The 25,717-nt window shown below is 51.0% G+C and overlaps 1 protein-coding gene across 1 annotated transcript in view; it reads left to right on the forward strand.

The window, feature by feature from the left end:
- Positions 1-16,248: 16,248 nt before the first annotated feature.
- The window catches only part of LRRC20 (leucine rich repeat containing 20), a 65,158-nt gene continuing 55,689 nt past the window's right edge, over positions 16,249-25,717 (forward strand). Inside the window, exons 1-2 of the mRNA XM_032841248.1 lie at positions 16,249-16,335; positions 22,278-22,422. Coding sequence (XP_032697139.1) covers positions 22,341-22,422 — 82 coding nt within the window. The 5' untranslated portion in view covers positions 16,249-16,335; positions 22,278-22,340. The remainder of the gene's footprint in view (positions 16,336-22,277; positions 22,423-25,717) is intronic.

Genomic DNA, 25,717 nt, shown 5'->3' on the forward strand with positions numbered 1-25,717 from the left:
GTGGGGCTCGATCCTAGGACCCTGGGATCATGACCAGAGCTGAAGGCAGACGCTTAATGACTGAGCCGCCCAGGTGCCCCCCAGTAAGATTTTCTTAACAAAAGCAGGCAGCCAGGGCACCTGGGTGGCTCAGATGGTTAAGCGTCTTTCTTGGGCTCAGGTCATGATCTCGGGGTCCTGGGATCAAGCCCCACATCAGGCTCCCTGCTCAGTGGGGAGCCGGCTTCTCCCTCTCTCTCTGCCCGTCCCCCTGCTTGTGCTCTCTGGCTCTGTCAAATAAATAAATAAAATCTTTAAACAACGACAATAAAAAAGCAGGGAACTAGACAGCTGGATTTAGCCCACGGACCATAGTTTGTAGACTCCCATATTTGCTCATACTGTCCTTTAACAAATCCTTCTTTTTTTTTTTTAAGGTTATTCATTTATTTGTTTGACACAGAGAGAGAGAGAGAGAGAGAGAGCGAGCACAGCGGGGAAGTGGCAGGCAGAGGGAGAGGGGGAAGCAGGCTCCCTGCCAAGCAGGGAGCCCGATGCGGGGCTCGATCCCAGGATCCTGGGATCATGACCTGAACCAAAAGCAGTTGCTCAACCAACTGGGCCACCTAGGCACCCCTGTCCTTTAACAAATCTTTAATGAGCACCTACTATGTGTAGGGTACTTTCTGGGGGAGGGGATATGGCAGTAAACAAGATAGAGGCACCCCAGGTCCCATGGAGTGTAAGAACATCCTACCTGGAGTGATGGTCTCCTCTACCCACCGCCCCCCGCCCTTCTAGCCCACACTTATTCAATACTCCATTTAGGTTGACCTTCCTTGACTTTCCTCTCCCCAGCCAGGGTCGGTTCCCTCCCTCCGAGCGCCTGCAGTGCGCTGTGCACACTGAGATCCCTTGTACCCACCTTGTGCAGGGGTGCTGTTTGCTTCTGCTTCTGGTCCCCTGCAGGACTGCTAACTCTGCAAGGACAAGGACTACCTAGCCTCACATTCCCCGGGGACCTGGCTCAGAACCAGCCTGTGGTCTGTACGTGCTGAGCTGATTTTAAAACGCTTCTGTGGAAGCTAAGGCATAAACAGGAGACAGTTGAGGGCCATTTGGTCTCGTGTGGCTCTCCCCATTCAGAAGAGAATTTTTGTTTCTCCGTTGCATGATGGTGTAATTGACATGCACTTCTCTCAAAGTGTGCTTGCCTCTGAGTTTTGAGGAATGTTTCCATTCATGCAAACACCAAGATACAGAACATTTCATCACACCCAGAAGTTCCCTTCAACCTTTTTGCAATCAACCATCCCATCAAAGCCCAAACCCCAGGTAAGAATCACTGATTTGCTTCCTATCACAACTGATTCACTTTGTTTGTTCTAAAACTTTGTATAAATGGAATAAGACCACATGTATTGTTTCAGATGTCACTTCTTCATGCGGCATAACGTTTTGCCTCTCTGAGTAGTCCATTCCTTTTTATGACCGAGTAGTAGTCCTCGTGGATATACCACAGTCTGTTTGTCAGATAAGAATTTAAAGATACCTCTCTGCCTCCTCCCCTAGAGCTTACCATGGGGGACTAAGAGGGTCTCATGGCTCAAATATGCTAGTTGGGTATTATCACAGAATGAGGTTATCTAGATGGTTCAGGATTGGGAAGCTGCCAGGGCAATCGTGACCCCATTGCCACTGAACATGCAAATTACTGATCAAACATGGAAAATATACTGCATTTGGGCAGCCCTTTCTTGGAAAGGTTAACATGCACTGATATAATTGGGGTTGCAAAAAACGGAACTTGCCTAGTTTCCCCAACCCGGGGATATCCTTCCTAGAGTCTACTATTTCAGTGGTTAGCCACCCGGGCTTTCCAAAACTCATTCCTTCTCCCTGCATTTATCTGATGCCCGTGTTCCCTCTGGTTCTACCTTCCCCAAGGGCAGAGGGAGGCCGGTCCTCTGTAATGAGGCCACCCACACAAGATCTGTATTTTCATAAGTAAGGATAATCACCCCTTACCTTTGGATAACACTTTGCCCCTTTCAAAGCACTTTCAGACCATCATCCCACGTAAGCTGAGCCACAGCCCTATGATGGAGGCAAGCTGCTTATTATTCTCACCTACGTTTTACAGATAAAGAAACAGGTTCAAAGAGGCTATGACTTCACTAAAGCCATGCAGCCAGGATCCATGGAGCTGGGACTAGTGTTCCTGCTCCTGGCTAGCCATCCTGCACATCTCTTCCTTCAGCTTGGGTGAAGGTGCCCCTTGGGTACCAGTTCTTTATCGTCACATTTCTGAGTGCACTGGGCAATGAACAGCATCCATTTCCGGAGCTCCTGAAATATAAGAGACAGAATGTGTTAGAAAGTGATAACAATCACAGATAACTTTTATGGGCATCCGGGCTGAGTCAGGTGCTGTACCAGGCCTTCTAGAGATCTTATCTCTATATTCCCACTGCCATACAAGGTAGGTATTATTATGCATGTTTTACAGATGAGGGAGCAGCCTTAGAGAAGCTAGCTTGCCCAAGGTCACCTGCTGTATCTCTAGAACTTCTCTAGCCTCTCTCTGTGATCAGGAACGGTCTCCAGTGGACAGGCTTTCGTGTGCCTTAATTCCAGTGCTGGGTTTCCCACCTGCTGTTGTATGACCGTGAGCTTTGAAGCCATTCTGTCCTCCAAAAGAGGAGAGGGTGACCCCCCACCCATACCCAGACTGTTCTTCTAAGGATTACATGTCAGGCGCAGCCAAGGTTTGGCCAACAAGCCAGGTGATTAGGCACCAATCCAGATCCAAGAAGGTGCTGGGGGCCAGGAGGCTGGGAGAAGAGGGGCAGTTGGTGTAGCAGCATGTATGACTGTTGGGCATGCCAGAGGGGCTGAACCTGAGCATTTCCTTCTCGGGAGGTTTTGTTGGGTGATGCCAACAGAAGTCTGTAGCTATAACTTCAGAAAGTGAGGTTGGGTTGTTCAAGGTTACTTCAACATAATGAAGTCCTCCATCAAAGTCAGTTTACTCTCTGCCTGTTTACTACAGTTCAACACCTGCCTTGCCTGTCTTTCTCCCTCTCCATCCCAATGTTAAATGGAAGATTCTTCATGGTACAGTCCTCCCCGTATGACCCCAGACCTTCAGGGAAAAAGCGGGCAGGACACTTAATGCCACACCACATCCAGTGATATGTTCTGGTTCTGATAGCTTGAGGTCCAACCAGAGAGAGCACTTTTGACATGGAAATGTACTGTCACCCAAACAGTAAATGATGTGCCATGCCCTGTGCCAGCCACAGCCCAATGGCAAAGCACGTACAATGTACAGAGCCTGAGAATCAGGAGCCAAGAATGGGTGCCTGCCATGTTGGAGCAAGAGGTACTCTGCCCCAGGGAGCTCTGCTCTCTTTTGGGTGGAGCCCCAGGTTTGGTTTCCTCTCCTCTCCTCTCCTCTCCTCTCTCTCCTTCCCCTCCCCTCCTCTCCTTTTCCCTCCCCTCCCCTTCCCTTTTCTTTTGTTTAAAGATTTTACTTATTTACTTGAGAGAATGAGTGACAGAGAGAATCTGAAGCAGACTCTCCACTGAGCACAGAACCCTATGTGGGGCTCAATCCCACATCTGTGAGATCACAACCTGAGGGGAAACCAAGAGTTGAACACTCACCTGACTAAGCCATCCAGGACACAATGGGAGCTCTTTTTTTTTTTTTTAAATCCTCAGTGGGAATCCTTTTTTTTTTTTTTAAAGATTTTATTTATTCATTGACAGAGAGATCACAAGTAGGCAGAGCAGCAGGCAGAGAGAAAAGGGGGGAAGCAGGCTCCCTGCCGAACGGAGAGCCAGACACGGGGTTTGATTCCAGGACCCTGAGATCATGATCTAAGCTGAAGGCAGAAGCTTAACCCACTAGCCACTCAGGTGCATCAGTGGGAATCCTTTTATGATGACTAAGTAGATGCTGTCAGATTCAGGGTGAAAGCCTCTGACTCCGGGGATCTGATTGTCCATGCAGGCTCTGAGCAAGAGTCCTGGCCTCCGTCTCTCCATCAGCGAATTCATTCAGAAATATTTGCTCGGATCCTTGTGTGGCCCCAGCTCTCAGTTCAGGGGTGGACAAGGACAGACCTCATGAAGCTTCTGTCTAGTTATGGGACATACCTGTCTTGGTCACACCTCCTCGTATCTAGGTCTTCCGGCTTAATTTGGACGAGGGTTCATCCTTCCACTCTGAATTCACCTAGAAGCCCTGGGGCAGCATTGATGGGAAATGCACACTAGGTTATGTCACCGCTCTCTCTCCCACGGCTTGCCATTATTCTTAAAATCTTGAGGAAGGCCCTGCATGGTCTGGCCTCAGCCCCTTCGTTTCTCTGTCTCATTCTCTGTGCTCCTGTTCCTCACATGGACTACACTCCCTCTCATGACAGGGCCTTTGCATGGGCCATTCCCTTTGCCTGGTTGATCTCTGTGGTGAACAGATTTTAAGGGGACCACCATGATGCTCATCTCCTGGCCTTCACATCCTTGAGTGTGGGGGGACCTGTGACTTGTTTCTAACCAATGGAATATGGCAAAGGTGATGGAATGTCCCCGCTGGGATTATGTTAGGTACGACTCCATCTCACTAGTGGACTCACTTTAGGGTCCTTCCCTACCTCCATCTCTGTCACTCTGGCTCTCACTGGCTTTGGAGAAGCAAGCTTCCATGAGTCCTGCTGCCACAAGAAAACGAGTTCTGCCAAAGCCTGAACGTGCTTGGAAGTGGATCCTTCCCCAGTCAGCCCTCCATGTGAGAATGCAGCCACGCATCACACCTGATGGCAGCTTTGCCGAAGACCCAGCAAAGCCATGCCCGGACTCCCGACCCACAGAAACTATGAGACAATAAATGTGTTGTTTTAAGTCAGTAAATTTTTATTTAAAAAAAGAAAGCTGTATAAATGTGTTTCTATTTTCTGTGTGCAGCATAGAAAACCAATATATTCTCCGATATTCACCTAGTTGACTTCTACTTATTCCTTATCATTCCCATCCCACTCGGATGCATTTTCTCAGGGCAGACTTCCCTTTCCTGTCTGCCAGGGCCCAGTGTCCTGTTAGTGGCTCTCAGGTCATTGTGTGCCTCGCCTGGATGACCTATCCAGTTACAGCTGTGTGATTAATTACTATCTGCCCCTTCACTGGACTATAAGGTCCAAGAAAGCAGCCTATCATGGTCTCTGCTTTTCCCCAGGGACTAGCACAGTGCCTGGCCATGAGCATATTCAGTAACGCTCTGGTGAATAAATAAATAATTTATCAGGAGGATTCAGGACAAGTGTGTTTCTCTTGGAAGCTCCAGGCTCCCTTCTCCTTTCAGAAGAATATCTTGTATTTTGATCACCAGGCAACTCTCTTAACAATGTCCTCCCTTTGAGTTCCTACTTGGAGGACAGAAAATGCAGGGGGAGAAAGGAGGGGTAGGTAAGGTAAACTTCAGCTTGGCAGTTCCGGGAAGGTCCACAAAATGCCAAATAGCTTGCCCCCATAAGAGATAGATAGGTAAGTACATGGTGCTAGGGACTGGGTTGTCTCCACTCTCCCCCCAACCCGTGTGCTGAAGTTCTAATCTCAGATGCAGTATATTAGGAGATGGGACCTATAAGGAGGTAATTAAGGTTAAAGGAGGTCATAAAGGTAAGGCTTCAGTCCATAGGGCTGGTGCCTTTATAAGAAGAGGAAGAGATACCAGAACTCTCTCTCTGCCATGTGAGAATGCAGCAAGAAGGCAGCTGTCTACTGCCAGGAAGAGAGTCCTCACCAGAAACCAAATCAACTGGCATCTTCCTCTTGAACTTCCCTCTTGAACTTACTGACTGTAAGACAATACATTTCTGTTGTCTAAGTCACCCAGTCCGTGGTATTTTTGTTCTGGAAGCCTGAACAGACTAAGACATGGGGTTATCAGGAGGCAGTTTATGGTATAAATATAAGGTTGAGGAACCCGAGTTTAGACTTGTGTTCTCTCGTATCTTCAACTGGACTTTTCTCCTCTGATTTTTTTTTTCAACACCAGAGTTTAAACATGCCCAAGTCTCTATAGCTTTAAACATCCCTCTCTGGGTCCCAGCGCCCTTCCTAGCGATAGCCACATTTTCCTCCCCACCTTCCAGCCAAGCTTCTGGTGTTGTCTACACTTGCGGGATTAGCACACTTTCATTTCCGTGTATTCACTCTTCGGTCCCTTCCGCTGGGCTTCCACCCCGCAATAGCTCGGAATCTGCTTTGCTGTTACATCCATCAGACTCCCTTCGGTCCTCATCTGACTGTTCTCTTTTTCTCAGCCCGCCCTCCTTCTCTGAGTTTCTGGACACTGTTCTCTTCTGCTTCCCTTTATCTCTTCCTGGCATCTCCTTTGCGGTCTTCATCTGCCCTCTGCTACCCTACTTGCCCCTCATGGAAATGTTGACATTCTCTAGGTTTTGTCCTTGGTCCCCTTCCTTTCTCATCGGGGAGCCGTCCCACTCCTTTTGCTCCAGCATCTGCTGAGGGCTCCCACACCTCCACATCCACTGAGGGCTCCCACACCAAGGAATCTTTAGCCCAGATTCCTTGAGGCTGCCTGGATGTCCCTCAAACACATTTAACTGTACGTCCTGTAAGCCAAGCCTACTGCTCCCCCTCCTCCCACCCAGCTCCAAGTCCTCTCCCCTCCCGCACGTCATTTCCTGGAACATGGCATCATCATCCTCTGATCGCTCCAGTCAGAGACTACAGATCAACCTCCATTCCTTTTTTCCCTCATTCCTCAGCTCTAGTAAGGCACAGTGACCTGACTTCTTGGCCTCCTAAATATTTACATACACCCATCCATTCCTATCTCCTCTGCCTCTTCGTCCCATATAGAGACCCTGAAAGACTCCAGTGTATCTGTTGCCGCTAAACAGGCAAAGGGAAAAGTAGGATGGGTGCACTGAGGAAATGATCTTTCACTCTTTCTAAAGCTGTAGGAGAGAAGTGGATTGATGTCTGGAGGTGCAGGGTTTTTAGTGGATTTTTAATGAACTCTGTGTCATTGGAGGCACTCAAGGAGAGGATACTATAGTGTGGTCTACTCCTTTGGGTGTGACGTGGGGCTGGACCCAACGTGGCACTTTGGTGACCACATCTAGCTTGCAGATGTGTTCTATTTGGCTCATGGATGGTTCAAAATTGTTTAATGAGTTTCCAACATTCAAAACCCAGGTGGCCCAGTTGATTAAGCATCTGCCATGGATGGTTCAAAATTGTTTAATGAGTTTCCAACATTCAAAACCCAGGTGGCCCAGTTGATTAAGCATCTGCCTTAGGCTCAGGTCATAATCCCAGAGTCTTAAGATCGAGTCCCACGTCAGGCTCCCTGCTCCATAGGGTGTCTGCTTCTCCTGCCCCTCCCCCACTCTCTCTCTCCTCTCTCTCTCTCTCTCTCTAATAAATAAATAAAATCTTTAAGAAATCAATAAAACAGGGACGCCTGGGTGGCTCAGTGGGTTAAAGCCTCTGCCTTCGGCTCAGGTCATGGTCCCAGTGTCCAGGAATCAAGCCCCACATCGGGCTCTCTGCTCAGCAGGGAACCTGCCTCCTCCTCTCTCTCTCTGCCTGCCTCTCTGCCTACTTGTGATCTCTATCTGTCAAATAAATAAATAAAATCTTAAAAAAAAAGAAATCAATAAAACAGTTTGCTTTAAAATTAAAAAAAAAAAAACCTGGAGATTTAAACATAAGAAAACGGATTTTTAGCTTTTCTGGAAAAATCAGAATTAGCAATTCCGGGCCCAGAGCCCAGAATCAAGACTGGGAGGTCACTTAACAGCTGCTGCATCTGGGGGACTGTTCCCCACAGTGTCTACTTGTGGCTTCGGTCACTCATGCTGCTGCCTGGACCCTGGAAGCATCTGAGTTTGCTAAACCCGAACTAGATATTCCCGTTTCCATCCAGCCTGCGATTTTACACCACCATATTTCAGCAATGGAGAAAGTTCCCCTGGGATTTCCTCGAGGCTCGGCCATGTCACTAGTCCTGGAAAGTCCCCCTTCCCTTGTCTCTGCAGTAAGAAGTGTAACTGGACCTGTCCGCTTTTTGCCTCCACCCACCATGTCCCTTTCCTGTCCACCCCACTCGTGTTCCTGTTCCAAATACTCTTCTGGTTGAGGTCTTCAGTTCTCTGTGGTCCACTCAGTTCTAATAGCGTGGCTCTTCGGAGCCCAGCCTCTTCAGGTATTTCGGTAGAGGATGTGTGCCCATGTCTCGCCGGAGGTTACGTGACTCGCAGAGTGAGACATTGCAAGATAGATGAGTGGGGACGTTCTTATACGAGGTTCAGAATGTCTGCTAATGGATGCAGGGGAGCGAATGACCATCCAAGGAGATGCTAGACTGGTTAGAAATGCTTTCAGCCGCAGATAAGAGAAACGGCTCCTCAAAGTCCTGAATCAAAGCCATGTGACAAAATGTCCAGAGTTCTGAGGTTGCTGGAGTGGGTTCAGGGCCACTGTCACAGTCAGAGATGGCAGCCGAGGTTGTAGCTATCATAGTCACACTCGAGGCAGGAAGAAAACGGTCTCATTTTATCAGGAAAGCGAACACTTGCCCAAATACCTCCAGTTGATTTCTGTTTTTATTTCACTGCCATGATGGGTGTCCTTCTGAAAAAGATTGGTTGGAGCCCTGAGCACCAGGACCTAAGAATATGACCTTATTTGGAGACTGCAACTTGAAAGAGGTAGTCAGGGTAAAAAGAGGTCATTCGGGTGGGTTCTAACCCCATATGACTGGTGTCCCTGTAAAACAGGGAAATTTGGACAGAGAGGCACAGGAGGAAGGCGATGTGAAGGAACAGTGGAAGAAGGTGGCCATCTACAGGCCAAGGAGAGAGACCTGGAGGAGAGCCTTCCCGCACAGCCCTCACAAGGAGCCAGTCCTGCAACACTGCAGTACTTTGTGACAGTAAATGCCCACTGTTCAAGCTACCAGTCTGTGGCACCTTGTCATGGCAGCCCTAGGAAATGGACACAATCGAGCAGACCATGACACATGGCTCCCTCTGGTTTCAAGAGAGGCAGGAAGAAAAGGACTTCATTGACATAGAGCTGCCCCGAACAAACTGGGATTCTGCCGATGAGAAAAAAGAAGACAGTGGATGTTGGAATGGGTGCCAGTAGCATCTGCTGATATCCTGTGGAGTCAGGGACAAGAAAAGCTGATCTACAAGAAAGGGTGAAGAGAATGGATGCATTAATAATTTCCCGGCGCAGTGATGAACAAAGATGGTTAATAAGCACTCCCTAAGCCTGTAGGGTCACCAGCCCCATTCCAGGTAGAGGTTATTTCCATTGTCAATCTCTGGCCTTCCCTCGAGCAGCTCATAAGTAGACTGCGGACACAAGATCTATGCTTATGAGCCATCTTTCCCTGGGCCCCAGTAGTCTGAACGTGAAAAGCAAGGTTTATTTCTTTGGCTTGGTCCCCACCTACTGAACTGTAGGATGCCGCCATCCCAAATCCCTCCCTCGGGCAGAGATGCTAATTGTTCCCAAGTATCCATTGCCCCTTCCTCTTTTCCATAATGAAATCTACAAGTTTTAACTGAGCACTTGACCACCCAGCCGTAGTCTATATTCCCAGCCTCCCTCCAAGTTAGGTGTGGTCACATGACCCAGTCTGGGCCATGGGGAGTGAAGAAGAGTGAGGCCGGCAATATAAACGGGCCATCCCCTTAGAGGCAAACTGGCTTGGTCAGGATGCCTTCTTTTCTCCTTCCTGCCAGCTCGGAAAGGGTCTAACTGCTGCAGCACTCTGGGACCCAGAGGTGGGAAAAGCATACTGAAGAGGACCCTGTCAGCTGGCCATGGTGGTTTTTAGATGACTTGCTGGAACAGAGCTGTCAACCTTCCCTAGATCACCTGTTTCCAAGAGAGAAGGAAACAGATTCTTTTATTCAAGTTGAAGTATTTTTGGATCTTTTTTTACAGCAGCCTAGCTGTCCGCTAGTTGAGATACTCCCTGAGAACAGAGTAGGGGTACCCCATGAGTGCTTGCAGACATACTGACCTCTAACGCTGTGGGGGGTGGGGAATACTCTCAGGGGTGACATTGCTTCCTCTGGCTTTGTTTCCAAGTCCCAACGCAGGCCTGTCTCTGGCTTTCAGTTTCTCACTGGGACACCGCCCCCCCCACTCTCCTCATCCACCCCACCCCCGAGCTAGGGCTGGGGGCAGGCAAGCCTTAAAGAGGCACTTTCAGGCTGTGCCTCCATGGGATTAGCAGCTGAGAGGGAGTGGTTCCTTAAATGTTGTACCCTGGGAGCCTCTGGGACCACTCCCTAGTCTAGGATTGCCAGAAGCCATAGATTTGTTGTGGCCACCCTCTTTTTTCTCTGAGGGGTCTTCTATCACGGGCTTTCCACCGGGCCTGGGACCACTGATACTGCCCCCTGAGCTCCAGCCCTGGTCTGTTTCCAGACCTCCTTAGCTACTTCCAAGACCTTGTTGGACAGCTCCCAGTGGATGTGCCCTTAATGGTCTTTGGAGCATACCCTAAATCCTACTGCTAGTCAGCCCTAGACCCACATGTCCTTTGTTCTGTACAGGGCACAACCCAGGCCCCTGCTCCTGACCCGTCCCCCAAACATTTTCCCCCTTCATCCCCACATCATTTCCAAGCGCTGCCCTGTCTACCTTGGCAGTATCTCTTGCATCTGTCCCTTTTCTGTTCTCTCTACAGCTACCTTAAGTCAGGTCCTTGACTTCCTCACGTGGACCACCCACAGGACGACCTTACATGGGCCCTTCTAGACTTTGGCCACCATGCACGCAGGCTGTGGGGCTGGGCTAGCTGAGGTTGAATTCTAATTCTACCACTCAGTAGCTGTGTAACCTTTGACAAACTCTTTACCTTCTGTGTGCCTTTGTTTCCTCGTCTTTAAAACAGGGCTGCTAGCAGGTGTGTGTGTGTGTGTGTGTGTGTGTGTGTGTGTGTATGAAGATGGAATGGATAACACAAAGAATGGGGTGGAAAAAGTGAGATTTTAAGTGTGAACTGTTATTGCTGCTGTTATTAGCATTATTGTTTCAAATCACCCTGTTCTCTGTTCCTTCCTTCCATAGTGCTTCTGGAAGGACGTGACCTGTCACTCCCTTGACCAATATGTTTACTCCTCTCCCTATCTACCCCTCAGGGGGCCCTTCCATATTGTCTCTGGGCTCAGCCACGGTTTGGCTAATAAGCTAACAGAGTTTGTGCCACTAGCTGAGGCTTGAAAAGTTTTTTCACGATGGGCTTGCCTTTTAGACCAGGCTGGTCCCCTGGTAAGTGACCATGTGGAGCAGAGGCCCCCGTCTGTCCCTGCTGAGGCCCCTCGGCCAACAGCCTGCTGACTGCCGGGTGCGGGAGTGAGGCTGTTCTAGACCATCCAGCCCCAGCTGGCTGCCAGCTGACTGCAGAGTTCAGCCCAGCCAGTTCAGACCAGAACCACTCAGCTGACCTACAGAATTGTGAGAAATGACACATGTTTGTTCCTGGGAGCTGCTGAATTTCAGGGTGGTTTGTGGCAAAGCAAAAGCTAACTGAAACACCCAGGAAATCAAGTGCCACTTTATCATCTGGGAGCAAAGGCTCTCACGAGGGCTCAGTGTAGCTTGGCGGACCAGTCCCACGGCTCCTTAGGCACCCGTCCCGTCCCCCCCATCCCCTCATCCACTCCTCCCACCCCCAGCCTCAGCCAGAGTGAGCCCTTGGGTGTTCCCATGAATGCTTTATGCTTTCTGGCTTCTCACCCTGTGCTGGGGCCGAGCCCCACTCTGGAAGTGCTCTTCCCTTCCCTCCTCCTTTCCCTGTCTCATGTCCTATTTGGTCTTCTCTGTCTATTGTAATTCATCAGATCCTTGAAGGCATCTTCAGACTTCTTCGAGGGGTCAAGTTCCCTGTGGTTGGTGGGCCAAAGGGAGCAGTGCACCCTTGGAACTCTTCACTTGGTACTGCGGAACTCCTAGTTCTCTGTGGTTGTGGGACAGTCTTTCCCAAGGCGGGACGTACATTCTTGGAGGTCCAGGAGCACTGCTTTGAGAGAGTGATTCCCTTTTAAAATTTGTTCCAAGCATTTTGAATCAACCAAGGCACTGCCATGTCTTTACTAGCTCCCTAGCACTTGCTAGACTCCTTTTAGAACAAAGAGAAGAGCCTCAGGAGCAGGCCGTTAGTAGGCAACCGTAATGTTTCATTTTATTCACTTAATTATATTTAACAAGTTTTTCCAGTTCTATTGGAATAGAGTTAACTTGCAGTATTTATTTTTCAGGTTACATTATATCTATGGCAAATGATACTACTTTTCATTTCTAGTAAGGATATGTGGTTTTCTGTTATTTTTTTCTTTTTGTTTTTCTTTCTTTCTTTTTTTTTTTTTTAAGAGAGGGAGGGTGGGGAGGGGCAGAGAGAATCCCAAGCAGGCTCTGCCCTCAGCATGGAGCCCGAACTGGGGATGGATCTCACGACCCTGAGATCAAGACCTGAGCCGAAATGGAAAAGGAGAGATCTGAGGCCTGGTTTTCATTTTTTAGGGCTGCTGTAATAAAGAATCACAAACGTCCCATAGTTCTGGAGGCTGGAAGTCTGAAATCATGGCGTTGGCAGGACTGGTGCCTTCTGAGGCCGAGGGAAGACCTGTTCCAGGCCTCCGTCCTTGGTCTGTAGATGCCCCTCTTCTCTGTGTGTCTCTTCACAGCGTCTTCCCTCTGTGCCTATTTGTCTGTGTCTTAATTTCCCCTTTTGACAAGGACCTAGTCATATTGGATTATGATCCACCCTACTGATGTCATTTTGATTTGATTACTAATGTAAAAACCCTGTCTTGAAATAAGGCCACAGTCTGGAATCCTGGGGGTTAGGACTCTTAACACATCTTTTGGTGGCAGGAGAGCAGTATCAGTAAACCCACAATAGGCCTTGAGATTGATTCTAGTAATTTTTGGTTGGGAAGTGGTTCCCATCAGGGATCCTAGTCTTTGGAGTTGAGCTGTTGGCTTTGGCGAGAGGAAAGTACCCCTTCCACAAGTACCCTGAGAGTTTATCCTGCTTGATGAGGGGAAAACCCACAGGAACTAGCCAAATAAGGGGCTTCCTACCAAGCAGGTAGCAGCAAGGCTTTGAGGAAATTAACAAGGGCTATATTTAAGCTCTGGCAAAAAAGAAAAAAGCCGCTCTCTGTTTATAGGTGAAAGTGTATGGCTTCCAGCTCACGTGACCAGGTCTCCAAAGATGCTCTGTTTGGCGGCAGGAGCCTGTTTGGGGCCCACGGAGCTTCTTCACTGAGAAGCCTCAGTGGGGCTTTCTCTTGCACAGCCCGTCTTCCTGATCACCTCATTTGTTACTCTGGAACCGAAGGTGGCAATGGATAGCTTGTGAGTGAGAGATAACATTTTGCCAATTGACTGTGTTGAACGAGATCAGTAAACATCACGACTGAAAATCTTAGCGCCGTGATAAATACTGAGCACCCACTGTGGGCTGGGTGTCATGGGAATATTTATTGAGCACTAGATTGCAAAACTAGCCTTGATTGTCTACCCATCCCCGTATCCATGTTCCTTGCAATGTGACCTTGCTGCTCTTGCCATCAGAAGATGGAGTCTATTTCCCCACCCTTGAACGTGGGTTAGACTCGTGACTTGGTTTAGTCAATACGACTATGGAAGTAATGTAATGCCAGCTTTGAGCCTCGACCTTTAAAGATCTTGCACGAGTCCATTCTTGCTCTTGGAACCGCACAGCTCTGTGTGAACCTGGGCTAGCTTGCTGGCAGATGAGAGACGTGTGACCCAGTTACCTCAAGTGACAGCTAGCCACCTCCCCAGAAGCAGAAGCCTCTGGCTTCCCAGAAGCATCTGCCGACCCCAGATGCATGAGGGAGTCCAGCTGAGGCCAGAATTGCCTAGGTGAGCCCAACCTAAAAGGCTGACCCATAAAAATCATAAACTAAATAAATATTTATTATTTTAAGACACTTCTGGGGTGCTTGGGTGTTTCATCTGGTTAAGGGTCTATCTCTTGAATTTGGTTCAGGTCATGATCTCAGGGTCCTGAGATGGAGCCCCGTGTTGGGCTCTACGCTAGGCGTGGAGCCTGCTCAGATTCTCTATCTCCCTCTGCCCCTTCCCTCCCTTAAAAAAAGACCCTTCTGCACTTTGGGGTGTTTTATGATGCAGGAACAAAAAGTACAGACTGATACCTGAACTTACTATGTGCCAAGCTCTGGCTGATCTAAAATCAGGCAGAGTCTTGGGAGAAAAGACATTTGTAAAGACGGCATAGTAATGGGCATGGTGCAGTAAGTACTCTGGAGAAGCAAACTCACCAGGCACAGGAGCTGTGGTCTTTGAGCTGGGCAGGAGTCTTCTCCCTGTGGAGTTGGAAGGTCCAGGATGAAATTCTTGGGAGAGAGGACTGAGTATAAGGAACGAATATGGGGTGCCCCGGGCTGGGCCATCAGTCAGTGGTATTCACTGAACCCTTACTATATGCACAGAAGCACTAGTCTGGCGATCTCAGGTCTGTGTATGGCCTGGAAGAGAAGAGAAGACTCCCATGTGTGGAAATTAGCCAGAGATGTAAGGCTGTTTTTGTTTTTGTTTTTTTTTTTTAAATTAAGCTCTGCGCCCAGCATGGGGCTGGAACTCACAGCCCAGAGACTGAGTCACATGCTCTACTGATTGAGCCAGCCAGGCGCCCTCTAAGGGTGGTTTTAAGTGTAACAAGTGGCCGAGTCCTCTTTGTCCAGAGTAGTAAGGATCTTGGCTTGGGCAGAACAGGACTCAACCATTTTGTTATTAATACCTGGAACCTGGTACATATGTGGCAGGGATAGAGTGATGATGAGGTTGGGGAAAGGTCTCCACAGATAGTCTTCCTGGGATGGAGTCAGACACACGGCCATTCAGGCATCCCCAAGTGGTAACCCTTTGAGGGCTGGGTCTGGGTCTCATTGATCTTGGCATACCCAGAGACATGGGGACCTTGCATATCCTAGGCATTCAGGTTTAAAGACTTTCTTTGGAGACATTTCTCATCCCCTTCCCTGTATTGCCAGAAACAATGTGACTTAAAACTAAAGAAATATCTTTTCTCATAGTTCTGGTGGCTGGAAGTCCAAATCGAGGTGTCTTCAGAGTTGTTTCCTGTCTTGCCCCTTCCTAGCTTAAGAGCCTTGCCCACACAGTCCTTGGGATTCCTTGGCTTATAGGCACATCACTGCCAAATCTGCCTCTGTCTTCACATGTCCTTCTCCCCGTATGTATCTCTTCTCATCAGAACACTATACACACCTTACTCCAGTATGACCTTACCTTAACTAATCTCTGCAGTGACCCTATTTCCGAATAAAGTCTCATTCTGAGGTACCTCTTTTGGGGCAGATGACCCAACTAATAACATCCATCAAGACCCCGGGGGAATGTGTGTTCCTTAACTGAGTGCCTCAAGCTCCCCCCCACCCCCACTGCCCCAGAGGCGGAATTAAATGGTCTTTCTTCAGGACTTCTACATAGTACATGCTCTGTTTACTAGAGCATGGGACATGTTGATCATTGTCATTGGCTGAGTGAGGGGCCTCGCCTCTTTTGTGGTCTCTGTAGTGCCTTATAAAGGGTATATGGTGAGTCCCCCAATGAAGCCACCGCCTTTCCCTGAGCTGTCAGGCTCAGCACTGCAGGAAACTTGTCACATATTAGTCCTCGCAATGACCCCTGTATATTTGTACTTTAACTCCTACTTTTTCATGGAGAATGTTGGGATTTAGAAAGGTGAGATAACTTAGGGTAGCCATTGTTATCGTCTCTAAAAACCCAAATGGGCACCTCAAGGCGTCCCATGGTAAGTTTTCAACCCCCATTTCTCAAAGTACCCCTGATCTGGCTGATTCAACTCCATTCCCTTGAGAAGAACCTGGAGCCTCAGTCCTATTTATCTCAGGGTCCGAGTAGCACTTTCGGGTCTACACGCCCGCCCTACCTCCCCAGCGCTTTCCCTCCAGAAGCCGCACACAAAGCGGATCCACCCTGCGCACGAGAGCGCGCGGGCCGTTTTTCCGCGCGCGCCGCTCCCGGGCGCGGCGTGAGGACTGGCGCGCTGATTGGCTGCTCGCGGCCAGGCCTGCGGGGGCCCGCTCCCGCCCCAGCACCTATCCTGGTGCGGCGATTGGCGGAGCGGCCGTGCGCGCTCAGACCGCGGTTCCGCGCGCCCCGCCCCGCCCGCTCCAGCGCGCCACAGTTGCATGGGGTGCCGCCGGCGGCCGAGGGAGCGTGACTGCGCTGCGCAGGGCGCTAGGAGGCATTGTCGCTGTAAGTGGAGCAGAAAGCGGCCCAGGACGGGGCCCCATGCTTCGTGCCCCGCAAAGTAAATGCAGTCTGAGACTGAGGGCTGGGGGCGAGAGGGAGAGAAGTGCCCCCGGTTCTGCAGCGTCCCCTCCCCTCCCCCAGGTCACCGGGTGGAAAGGGCAGCCGTGCATCAGCTGCGGCTTCTGCAGTGCCCAGGGGCCCGGCGCTGTGCCGGCTTCTGCTTGCAAACTGCGGCGGGACCCCGGCTGGCCCGCGGGAATGGGCGGCGCGGTGGCAGGGAGTAGGGAGCCCGGGGAAGCGGCGCAGGGCCTCCGTCCCCGCGGGAGGCGCCCCGGCCCGGAGAAGCTGTGGTGTATTTCGTTCCAGAAGCAGCGCTGTCGTGATTCGCTTCCGTTCCGGGGGCCGCAGATGCCTGCCCCAAAGCATGCCTCCCGGCCTCCGGGGAGCGCGGGAGTCCCCGACCCTCTGCGATCGCCAGCTTTCGCCCCTCTCCCGGCTTTATTCTCCCCAGTCTCCGCCTGCCGCGCGAGCGGAGGGCCGGCGACGAGGAGCCATTGGCTGCGGGTTCCGGGGGGTGGGGTAGACGGGTAAGGCGGGCCCCTTGCGCTGGGAGGCGCTGCCGGAGGATACCTAGGTGCCCAGAGCGGAGTGCGCGCGCGGCGCTGCATACCCCAAGGCTCAACACCAGGCGCCAGCCGGTCCCGCTCATACCCCAGCGGGCTGCTTCCCTGGGGTGGGAAAGTGGGTCAACTCCGTCCAGGTCTCCAGGGCTTTCGGGGCTACTTGGATATCATCCAGCCCTCCGTCTCTCACCTTCCCACCTGCTTCCCCACCTGGCGTGGCCGGAGGGACGCGCGGGAGCCCGCGGTGGGGGAGCTTGCACACATGGCTCAGGAGGCTCGAGTTGCCCTTTGGAGCGGCTGCCAGGCTCTAAAGTTCCCAAGTGACCACATGTAACTAAATATAGGAGCAGCTGGTGCGGACGGGGTGTCCGCAGCAGCTCCTCCAAACAGATCTCTGGGCTCCAGAGAGGGCAGAGTCCTCCCTGGGGAGAGCAGGAGCGCCAGCAGGGGGCTGCAGGCAGGGTTTAAGCAAAAACCACCCAACTCCAGCCTTGTATCCCGGTGAAACTAGGTTATAGATCAGAAGGGCCTGTTGCCAGCTCCCACAAAGGAAAACCACTTTTCTGTTGTTTAATTTATTGTGTCCTGAATCACCTACATTTAATGCAGTTAATGTGGGAAATGCTTAACATTTGCAAAGATCTTTCTCAAAAGTTATAGATCATTTGCTGCTCTCCAAACACTGAGAACTTTTCCAAACTCTGATCTTAGGCTGCTGCCCTCAGAAAACTTTCCCTAGCTCCCTGCAGAGAAACAGGACAGAGTGTCTGGAGGGCCTACAGCCTCCTCCTCCTCCCCCAGTAGTCTGGGGATGGATTGGCTAGCTGTCTCCCACTTTCTCTCATTTCTTTGGGTCCTTCTGCTCAGTCTGTGTCTGTCTTGCCTTCGTGAGGAGGGCACACATGCCCCTTGGGCCTGGTGTCACAGCCCTACTAGCATCTAGCTCATTCTTCCTCTTGTCACCCAGTTTCTCCTAGTCGTGGGAAGCTCATTCTGGCCTGTGCCCCATCTCTATAACTTTATTCCCCTGTGTGGCCCTTTGAGAAGGTGCCCAGGAGATGTTTGTTGGATTTATTTATTTATTTTTTTAAAGATTTTATTCATTTATTTATTTGACGGAGAGAGATCACAAGTAGATGGAGAGGCAGGCAGAGAGAGACGGAGAGGGAAGCAGGCTCCCCGCTGAGCAGAGAGCCTGATGCAGGACTCGATCCCAGGACCCTGAGATCATGACCTGAGCCGAAGGCAGCGGCTTAACCCAACTGAGCCACCCAGGCGCCCTGATGTTTGTTGGATTTAAACATTTCCTGAGGCTATGATGCCCACTCCGAGGAAAGGGGAATTGGGGATGTAGGGAGAGGGATGTATGGCTGGGGACAGCAGCCCTGTGAGTATGGCTTTGGAGCCTGTGCTGAAGGGTTTCCAGGACTTGGAGCACTTAGCCTTGAAATTAGCTAAGGCTTCCCTGCAGTCCCTTGGGGATACTCTCTGACTTTCTTCTACTATCACTCTGCCTGTGGGTTTGGCCAGATGCCTCAAAGAGCCCAGAGGTTGAGCCTGTGGGGTTCTCCTGGGGCCTTGTAGTTGGGTTCCAGTTCCATGAAGGCTCCCTCGCATACTGTTCGCTCCCGCTGGCTGGCATGATAACTTCTTTTGTGGGATTGCAAGAAATGGGTGGCCAGAGTGGTGCTGACATGCTGATTTTGGTTGACTCGTGTTTATTTATTCATTTTTAAAGATTTTATTTATTCATTTGACAGCGATCACAGGTACGCAAAGAGGCGGGGGGTTGGGGGGAAGCAGGCTCCCCACTGAGCAGAGAGCCTGATGCGGGGCTCGATCCCAGGACCCCGAGATCATGACCTGAGCCGAAGGCAGAGGTTTAACCCACTGAGCCACCCAGGCACCCCTAGTGTTGTTTTTTATAGGTCCCCCCACCCTAGGGGCTGCCCTGCCTATGGGCTTTTGCACTCCGTCCACAGTAGGTCCATAGCTCTCTCTGCCACTCAAATGTGACCCAGACAGTTTTCTATTTTTCTCAAAAACACTGTAAAACAAAAGAATAGCTTTATTTTTATTTCTAACCCCCCAACCTCCTCTTTCTTGAGGTTTCTGTTACATGCTAAATAAATGTTGCCTTTTTTTTTTCTTTTTTTGTCAAAGAGGCCCAGTGTTGGGTTAGATCTGAAAGGAGCCGTTGTGAAGTTGGACAACCTCTTAGGTGCCCTTTTGGGGACCCACTCCAGACTCCTGTCATCCTGTTTATTCTTCCCTCAATCCAGGGCCCCCTGACCCCACCTCAGGTCTTATACCACACATGACCCTGCCATTCTCCTCTCTCACAACCCTGGCTGTGCCAGAGTGACAAATTTTGTCATCTGACTTGAGAGAGGGACAGTCAGCTGGACTGTAAGAAGGAATGCTTCCTGAAGAGGGGAGGGGTCGTGTTAGGTGAAGGGAAGGTGCTTTCCTGGTCAGTTACTGCGGTTGGCAGTTTGGGATAGATGGCATCTGTCAGAGGACTAGGACACATCTGTGTGGTACCCAGAGCATCCTCTGGGATGTAAGGGGCCCTTCCTACTAATGACTGGCTCTGACAGCCAGACCTTGTAGCTTGCTCCTGTTCCCGCTTTGATGTCCATTCTCTGATCTACACCGTAGAGTGTCTTCGCTTGCCACCGGGGGTGATGTTTTTAATTTGATTAATTGTCATCAGTGGGCTGTATGGTCTGAGGCTTCCCCTGCCCTGCTCCCTTCCTCCCCAGCGCCTCCCCCCCAACCTGGTGGCAGCTAGAATTGTAAGCATAGTGCCTGGCTGAAAGTAATCAGCCCAGACAGCCCCCCTCAGGGTTAGCACAGACCCTGGGCAGCTTGGAGATCAACCTTCCTTTTCCCTTGTGCTGGGAGGCCAGGAGTGACTCAGTGATGTTTCCTAGAAAGCTGTCCATCAGAACCATAAGTCTGAGCTTTTTCCTGTGTTTCTGTCCTCTTCATTCTTATGCCCTATACCTAGTAGCTGCTCCATACGTGTTTGTGATTATGGATGATAAGTATTAGGGAGAGGGCAAGGAAGGAGCATGGTACAGTAGGAAGAATCCTAGGCTGGGAGTTAGGAGACTGAGCTTTTTTGTCTTCCATCTAGCTCATTTACCTCCCCTCTTGAGCCCTCAGCGTTCCCATTCATAGCAGTTAGAGTAAGTCACCAAGATCCCAGCAATATTGCTGTGACTCAGGCTTAGGAGATGGTCCTAAGGGCAGCATGGTGGAGGTGTTGGGTTTAGTTTGCCATAGTCCTCACTATTCCCAACTATCCTACCCTGGCCCACCTTATGCAAGTTGTCTACCTAGCACCATTAGACATTTGACTCTATGACCCTTCTCATTTAGACGCTGTCTTGGATTTATTATAAGAGTCCATTGACTTGTATTTAGATTTGAAACCCAAATGGTGGCTGTTGATCATCATCATCACCATTGGGGTATCCTACCTAGACATCTTTATTCAGTTTGTGGTGTAAATTGGGGGGAAGGGGAAACACAGTAGAGAGCTGCTCCCTGTGCCCAGCTGCCCACAGGCTGATTAGGGAGACAAATATATATATTTTAAAAAGCTCCTAAGTAACCCAAATGGTTTGTGCTAAGTTATTAAGTGGTGCTGAAACTCAGAGGGAGGAGAAAACACTGAGGGCTGAGGCAATCAGGGAAATCTTCCTGGAGGTGGAGAAGGAAATTCTAGTCATTCCTTAAAGATGAGTTCCACTGAGTTATTTGTTCAAGTCACATGGGTATGAAATTGGGATTAGAGGCCAGTGTCCTATCTGCATGTGTACTGTTTTATCCTCTTGACTAGAATTTGTTAAGACCTATATGTCCTAGGCCCTGGGCTGGAAAGAAGTAAATATTTTTGTTCAATTCTCAAATGAATCCAGTGAGGTATTACCAGATCTCCTACTCAGATGAAGAAACTACAGCTCAGAGTAGTTAAAAATCTTTCCCAAGGCCCCTGAAGTAGTAAATGGCAGAGTTGGGCATGAGGCCACCGCTCTAATTCTACCGCACTGTGGGTCTCAGACCTTCCGAGTCAGCCTCCATGGTAAGATGCAGCCACGAACCAGAGTCGCTCAGCAGATGGCCGGGCCTGGCCAGCCCCGGCTCAGCCTTGCCTGTCCTGCCTGTGTAGCTGAGCACATTTGGACCTTGACGTGGTGTCTGGTAACAACCGCAAGCACTCCCCTTACCCCCTTCTCTCTGTCCTCACCTTCTTCGGCCTCTGACACTCAGAGCTGTCTCTGAAGCTGAGACTGGGATCCAGAGGCAAAAAAGGGCACTGGCCTTGGCCCCAAGTTCCTTCTGTCCCTGGGATGCTGCTGCCCGTGTTGTGGACGATTTTTTTAAAGAGGTGAGCGCTGAATGTGGAGCTGAGCTGGTAACATTGTTGCTGTTGACTCACTTTGGCCTTGGTCCGTCTCTGTGCCTTAGTTTCCCTCTCTGTAATTAAACAGGGAGTTGGAGACCTTTCTAGAGTCCCTTGTGTCTTTAATCCCAAATAGCTTTGATTGTGTTCCTCACCCTTCTTGAAGCCTTTTCCCCCTCAGTGATCCAATTTCTCTTCTCTCCTTTCCTCGCCCCGCCCTCTTCTCCCTCGGGTCTGGCAGATAAACTCTGCGCCAGGCTGATCATCACGTCTTCGGGCTAAAACAACCGGAATCAACCCTAGCCATCCCTCCTTGTTGACCGGTGGGAAGGGAATGCTTAATGACCCCTCCCCTCTCCGACTGTGACCTCTGACCTGGCAGGCTGGCTACATTTGCCTCTGTACCCGCACTTCCCAGCATGCAGGAGGTACCCAGCAGAGGCGGGTGCGGTGAGCCGGGAGCTGGGGAGCTTGTCCCTGTGGTTGTGGACAGGGCACCGGCCCAGACGCTGTTGGATGGAGGGATAAGTGTCTTTCCCCCACAGTTGGCTGCCCCCCCCCCCCCCCCGCCCCCAGCTTCTCTTCCATTGTTCCACCTGCTCAGTGAGTCACAGGCAGCACACACCTGAGTCCTCACACCTGCCTGGCCACTGTTTCAGACCCTTGCCCTGAGTCTGGAGAGGTCAGACGTGTGGACCCACCCAGGAAACTGGTTGGGCTGGGGCTGCCCCCACCCCTGATGGGCAGATTAGCTGCACGTGGCATGGTCTCTGGGCCTCCCAGGTGGAAGTGAGTGGCCTGGCGGCCTCCCTACAGGCTTCCTGCAGCCTGGGTCCCCGGGAAGGATGGCGTCGGGGGCATGTCCCCAGCTGGGCGGCGGGCGCTTCATGGTCCTCTGTCTTCTCCAGGCACGGGCCCCCTTGTGAGCAGCAGACCGGCCTGGTGGCTGGCGGCAGGACCCCCTCGCCTGCATGCTGAAGAAGATGGGTGAGGCCGTGGCCAGAGTTGCAAGGAAGGTCAACGAGACTGTGGAGAGTGGCTCTGATACCCTGGGTGAGTGAGGCCAGTGCCTTTCCAACTGCAGGGTTCCCCATAGGCAGCGTGTGAAATCAGTTTAGATGGGGAATTGAAACAGGAACAAAGAGACGGTATCAGCACCTTGTCCCGAGGAGACGCGTCCCATGGAGTTTTACACACTCGTGCTTGGTGTGGGAGCAACCGGGGGCCTGTGTACAGGGCTGCCAACTCTGAGTGGATGTGTGCCCTTGGCCCAGGTGATCATAGCTGCCACTGCCGAGGAGCCTCAGGCCCCAGGCCCCATGCAGGGGCCTGAGGAGTGTCGCCATATTGAATCCTCACTGCGGCCGTGTGATGGTGGATCCCTGCCAAGCATGACTAGCCTTGGTCTTCAGATGAGGAGGCGATGGAGTGTCAAAGGCAAAGGGGGCTTTCCCCAGGCCATCCAGCCTGGAGGCTGCTTTTCACACCACTGTTTTACTTGAATTGTGTCTTATATTTTTTGCTTTGACTTGGTCATAGCATTTTAGCCCATACAATTATGCCAAGGCTTCAAGCATCTAACTGACTTCAACAGATATTTCTGGACTGTTTGCATGTGCAAGGATGATACGCGTGTGTGTATGTGTGTGGGGGGCTCATGCACTGGAATGTGTGTACCCCTTAGAGCCATTGACATACTGTGGGAACCCAGAGGAAGGGGAGCACATTCCTGCCTTGGGGATGATGGTGTACATAGGGTGGGATTTGAGTGGCGCCTTTGGCACGTGGAGAGGAGTTCCACAGGCAGGTGTGTGTGCCCATGTGGGTTTGTGTCTGTCTCTTCAAGGAGCATTTCCGTGGAGGTTATTGCCTGACCAAAGATCCAGACACTGGGACAGTAGAGCATTTCTGTAAACAGCCATTGGTCAAGTGTGTCTGAGGTTCCCAGGCAAGTGGTGGTGGTCTCGAAAGTGGAGGGTCACTCAGCCTTCAAGAGGAGCTTGGGGGTGCCTGGGTGGCTCAGTCAGTTAAGCATCTGCCTTCTGCTTGCATCATGACCCCAGGGTCCTGGGATTGAGCCCCATGTCGGGCTCCCTGCTCAGTGGGGAGCCTGCTTCTCCCTCTGCTCCCCGCTCGTGCTCTCTCTTGCTATCTGTCACTATGTCTGTCTGTCTCTCAAACAAATAAAATCTTAAAAAAAAAAAAAAGATGAGCTTGGTCACCACCTCTTTCAGGAAGCCCTCAGCCCTACACCATCCACCCCTCACCCTTTCTTCCTCTGTAACATTCATTCAGTGTCTCTAGAGGGCAGAGACTTTTGCCCCCATACTCCAAGAGCCAGAGCAGTGTCAGGTACTTGGTAAGCACATAGCGTTTGCTGAACTGAGCTAAAGCAGAAGCATCTGCTGTGGCAGAAAAACTTGAGGCTTGTGGTTGGTTTTGGAGGGGACTTTCTGGTGAGCTGATGGGCATGGGCCTGCAGGAAAGGAATTCTGGAATCCCAGGCCAGTTCCTGACGCAGGCATACTTAGCCCAGTGTTGAAGGCTCTCTACCACTCACACGGCCTGGATTTCGAATCCCCACTCCGCCACCCACTCGCCCACTACTTTAGCAAACCTGCTAGCCTCTAACGCACCTGATTTCTTCATGTCTATAACGAGGATGGTGACCGTGCCTGCCTGGTCAAGGTAGGACCCAGTGGCCTGGTCGTAGAGGAGTTGAACGTCTTATTTAGCCTTGGCTATCTCGACTGGACCTCGGAACTTTCACAGGGAGTTGCCTGGGTCTTGAAAGTTAGGGCAGACCGATGGAGGCCCATTTGTCTCTCAGTGCCCAGCGAAGACGCAGAATGCCAAGACCAGGCCCCTGGGGGTGCTTACACTTCAGCGGGTGAAACTCTCTGGGGTCATGCAGTCTGAGGGGGCTGGGGTCGAAGCTGTCTGCATGTATTGAGCACCTGCTGTGTGCGAGGTGCTGGGAGGCTCCCTCGGGCTGTGTGCAGTAGAGTTCTGGACGTGAGACCAGCCCACCACTGTGGGACAGAGAGCAGTGAGGGACACGAGGTTTCCATGCTGAGCCAGGTCAGACACACCGCAGGTGGTCAGGGTTCAGAGGTGGGAGATGTTGAAGGCGTCCGGGAAAGCTTTCTGGAGGAGGTGGGCATTGAAATGGGTCCTGAAAGAGGTGCCAGCTAACCCAGTGTGGTTCTCATGTAAAACAGCAAGCAATCTGATGCAGCCTGAAACAACCAATCCCAGAAAATGGCTTAAATAGATTTTCTTAGAGCTGTACAATGCCATTTGTGGAGCTATTAAAAGTGGTGCGTAAAATCTAATTATATGCTTGAACGAAGACTGGCGTGTTCCTTAGAACATGGATTGGAAAAAGGCAAGAATCCCCATCTGTAGAGATAGCGAGACACTGTTATGTTAAACACGTGTATATACAGGAGAAGAAATGGAAAGGAAATCAAACAGGACACAAATGGATGTGAGAAAATACCCTTGTGTGCTTCCTGAACATTCTATGATAAACATATTACTCTTTTAAGGAAGGAAGTAGAGATTTCAGGGAAAGGGCTACCTGTCACCGTAGGAGGTAGAAGGAACACCTCCCATCGGCAGACGAGAGTTACGGCGATCACTCCTTCTCTCAGCCCTTGGGTGTGGACGGGGCTTCTCCCCCTCTGCTGGCTTCCCCAGCCTGTCTCCCTGTGCGCAGGCCTGGGGTGCAGCCCTGGGATGGCTGGCTCAGAAGCCGCAGGTGTCCGCAGGGCAGAAGATCCCTGTGGAGACAGATGACTGGGCTGAGAGGACTCAGTTACAGGCTCTCACCTTACTCAGGTAAGCATCGTGGGCATCCCCCAGGCGCTCGTGGGTGCCCTCTGGAGCCAGGCTTGCTCCTCCTGCAACCTGAGCCATGGCTCCTGGCGCTGGTCTCCCCACCCCAGGCCTCTTCGTCCCCCTGACCCCTCTGGTCTGCTTCTCAGTTTGAGCTGAAGCCACTTTTCCCCAGCCCCTTAACCCGACCTCAGCTCTTTCGAATGAGTTTGTACAGAGATGGGAGCTCTGCACTGTCCTCAGGCTTTCCTCTCCGTCCTCTCCTTGTGTCCCCAAGTTAGTTCTTTGTCTTTGTCAGGGCCTCACGCCCAGTTGGGCTTCCTGGGTCCTCAGACCCCTAGGGGCATCTCTCTGACCTCACTGTTCCCTCTGGCCAGTGGCTGGATCGGCAGACCAGGCCACCCTGCACCCCACTCCTCTCCAGGGGAGAGGCTCCTGGACCTTTGGGGATGACTTGTAAGAATGGATCACACTTGCTGAGGAGCGGGACTTGGAAAGGTCTGGGAGA

This window comes from Lontra canadensis, unplaced genomic scaffold (assembly GCF_010015895.1).
Source record: "Lontra canadensis isolate GAN:19392208 unplaced genomic scaffold, GSC_riverotter_1.0 scaffold3, whole genome shotgun sequence".
Lineage (NCBI taxonomy): Eukaryota > Metazoa > Chordata > Mammalia > Carnivora > Mustelidae > Lontra > Lontra canadensis.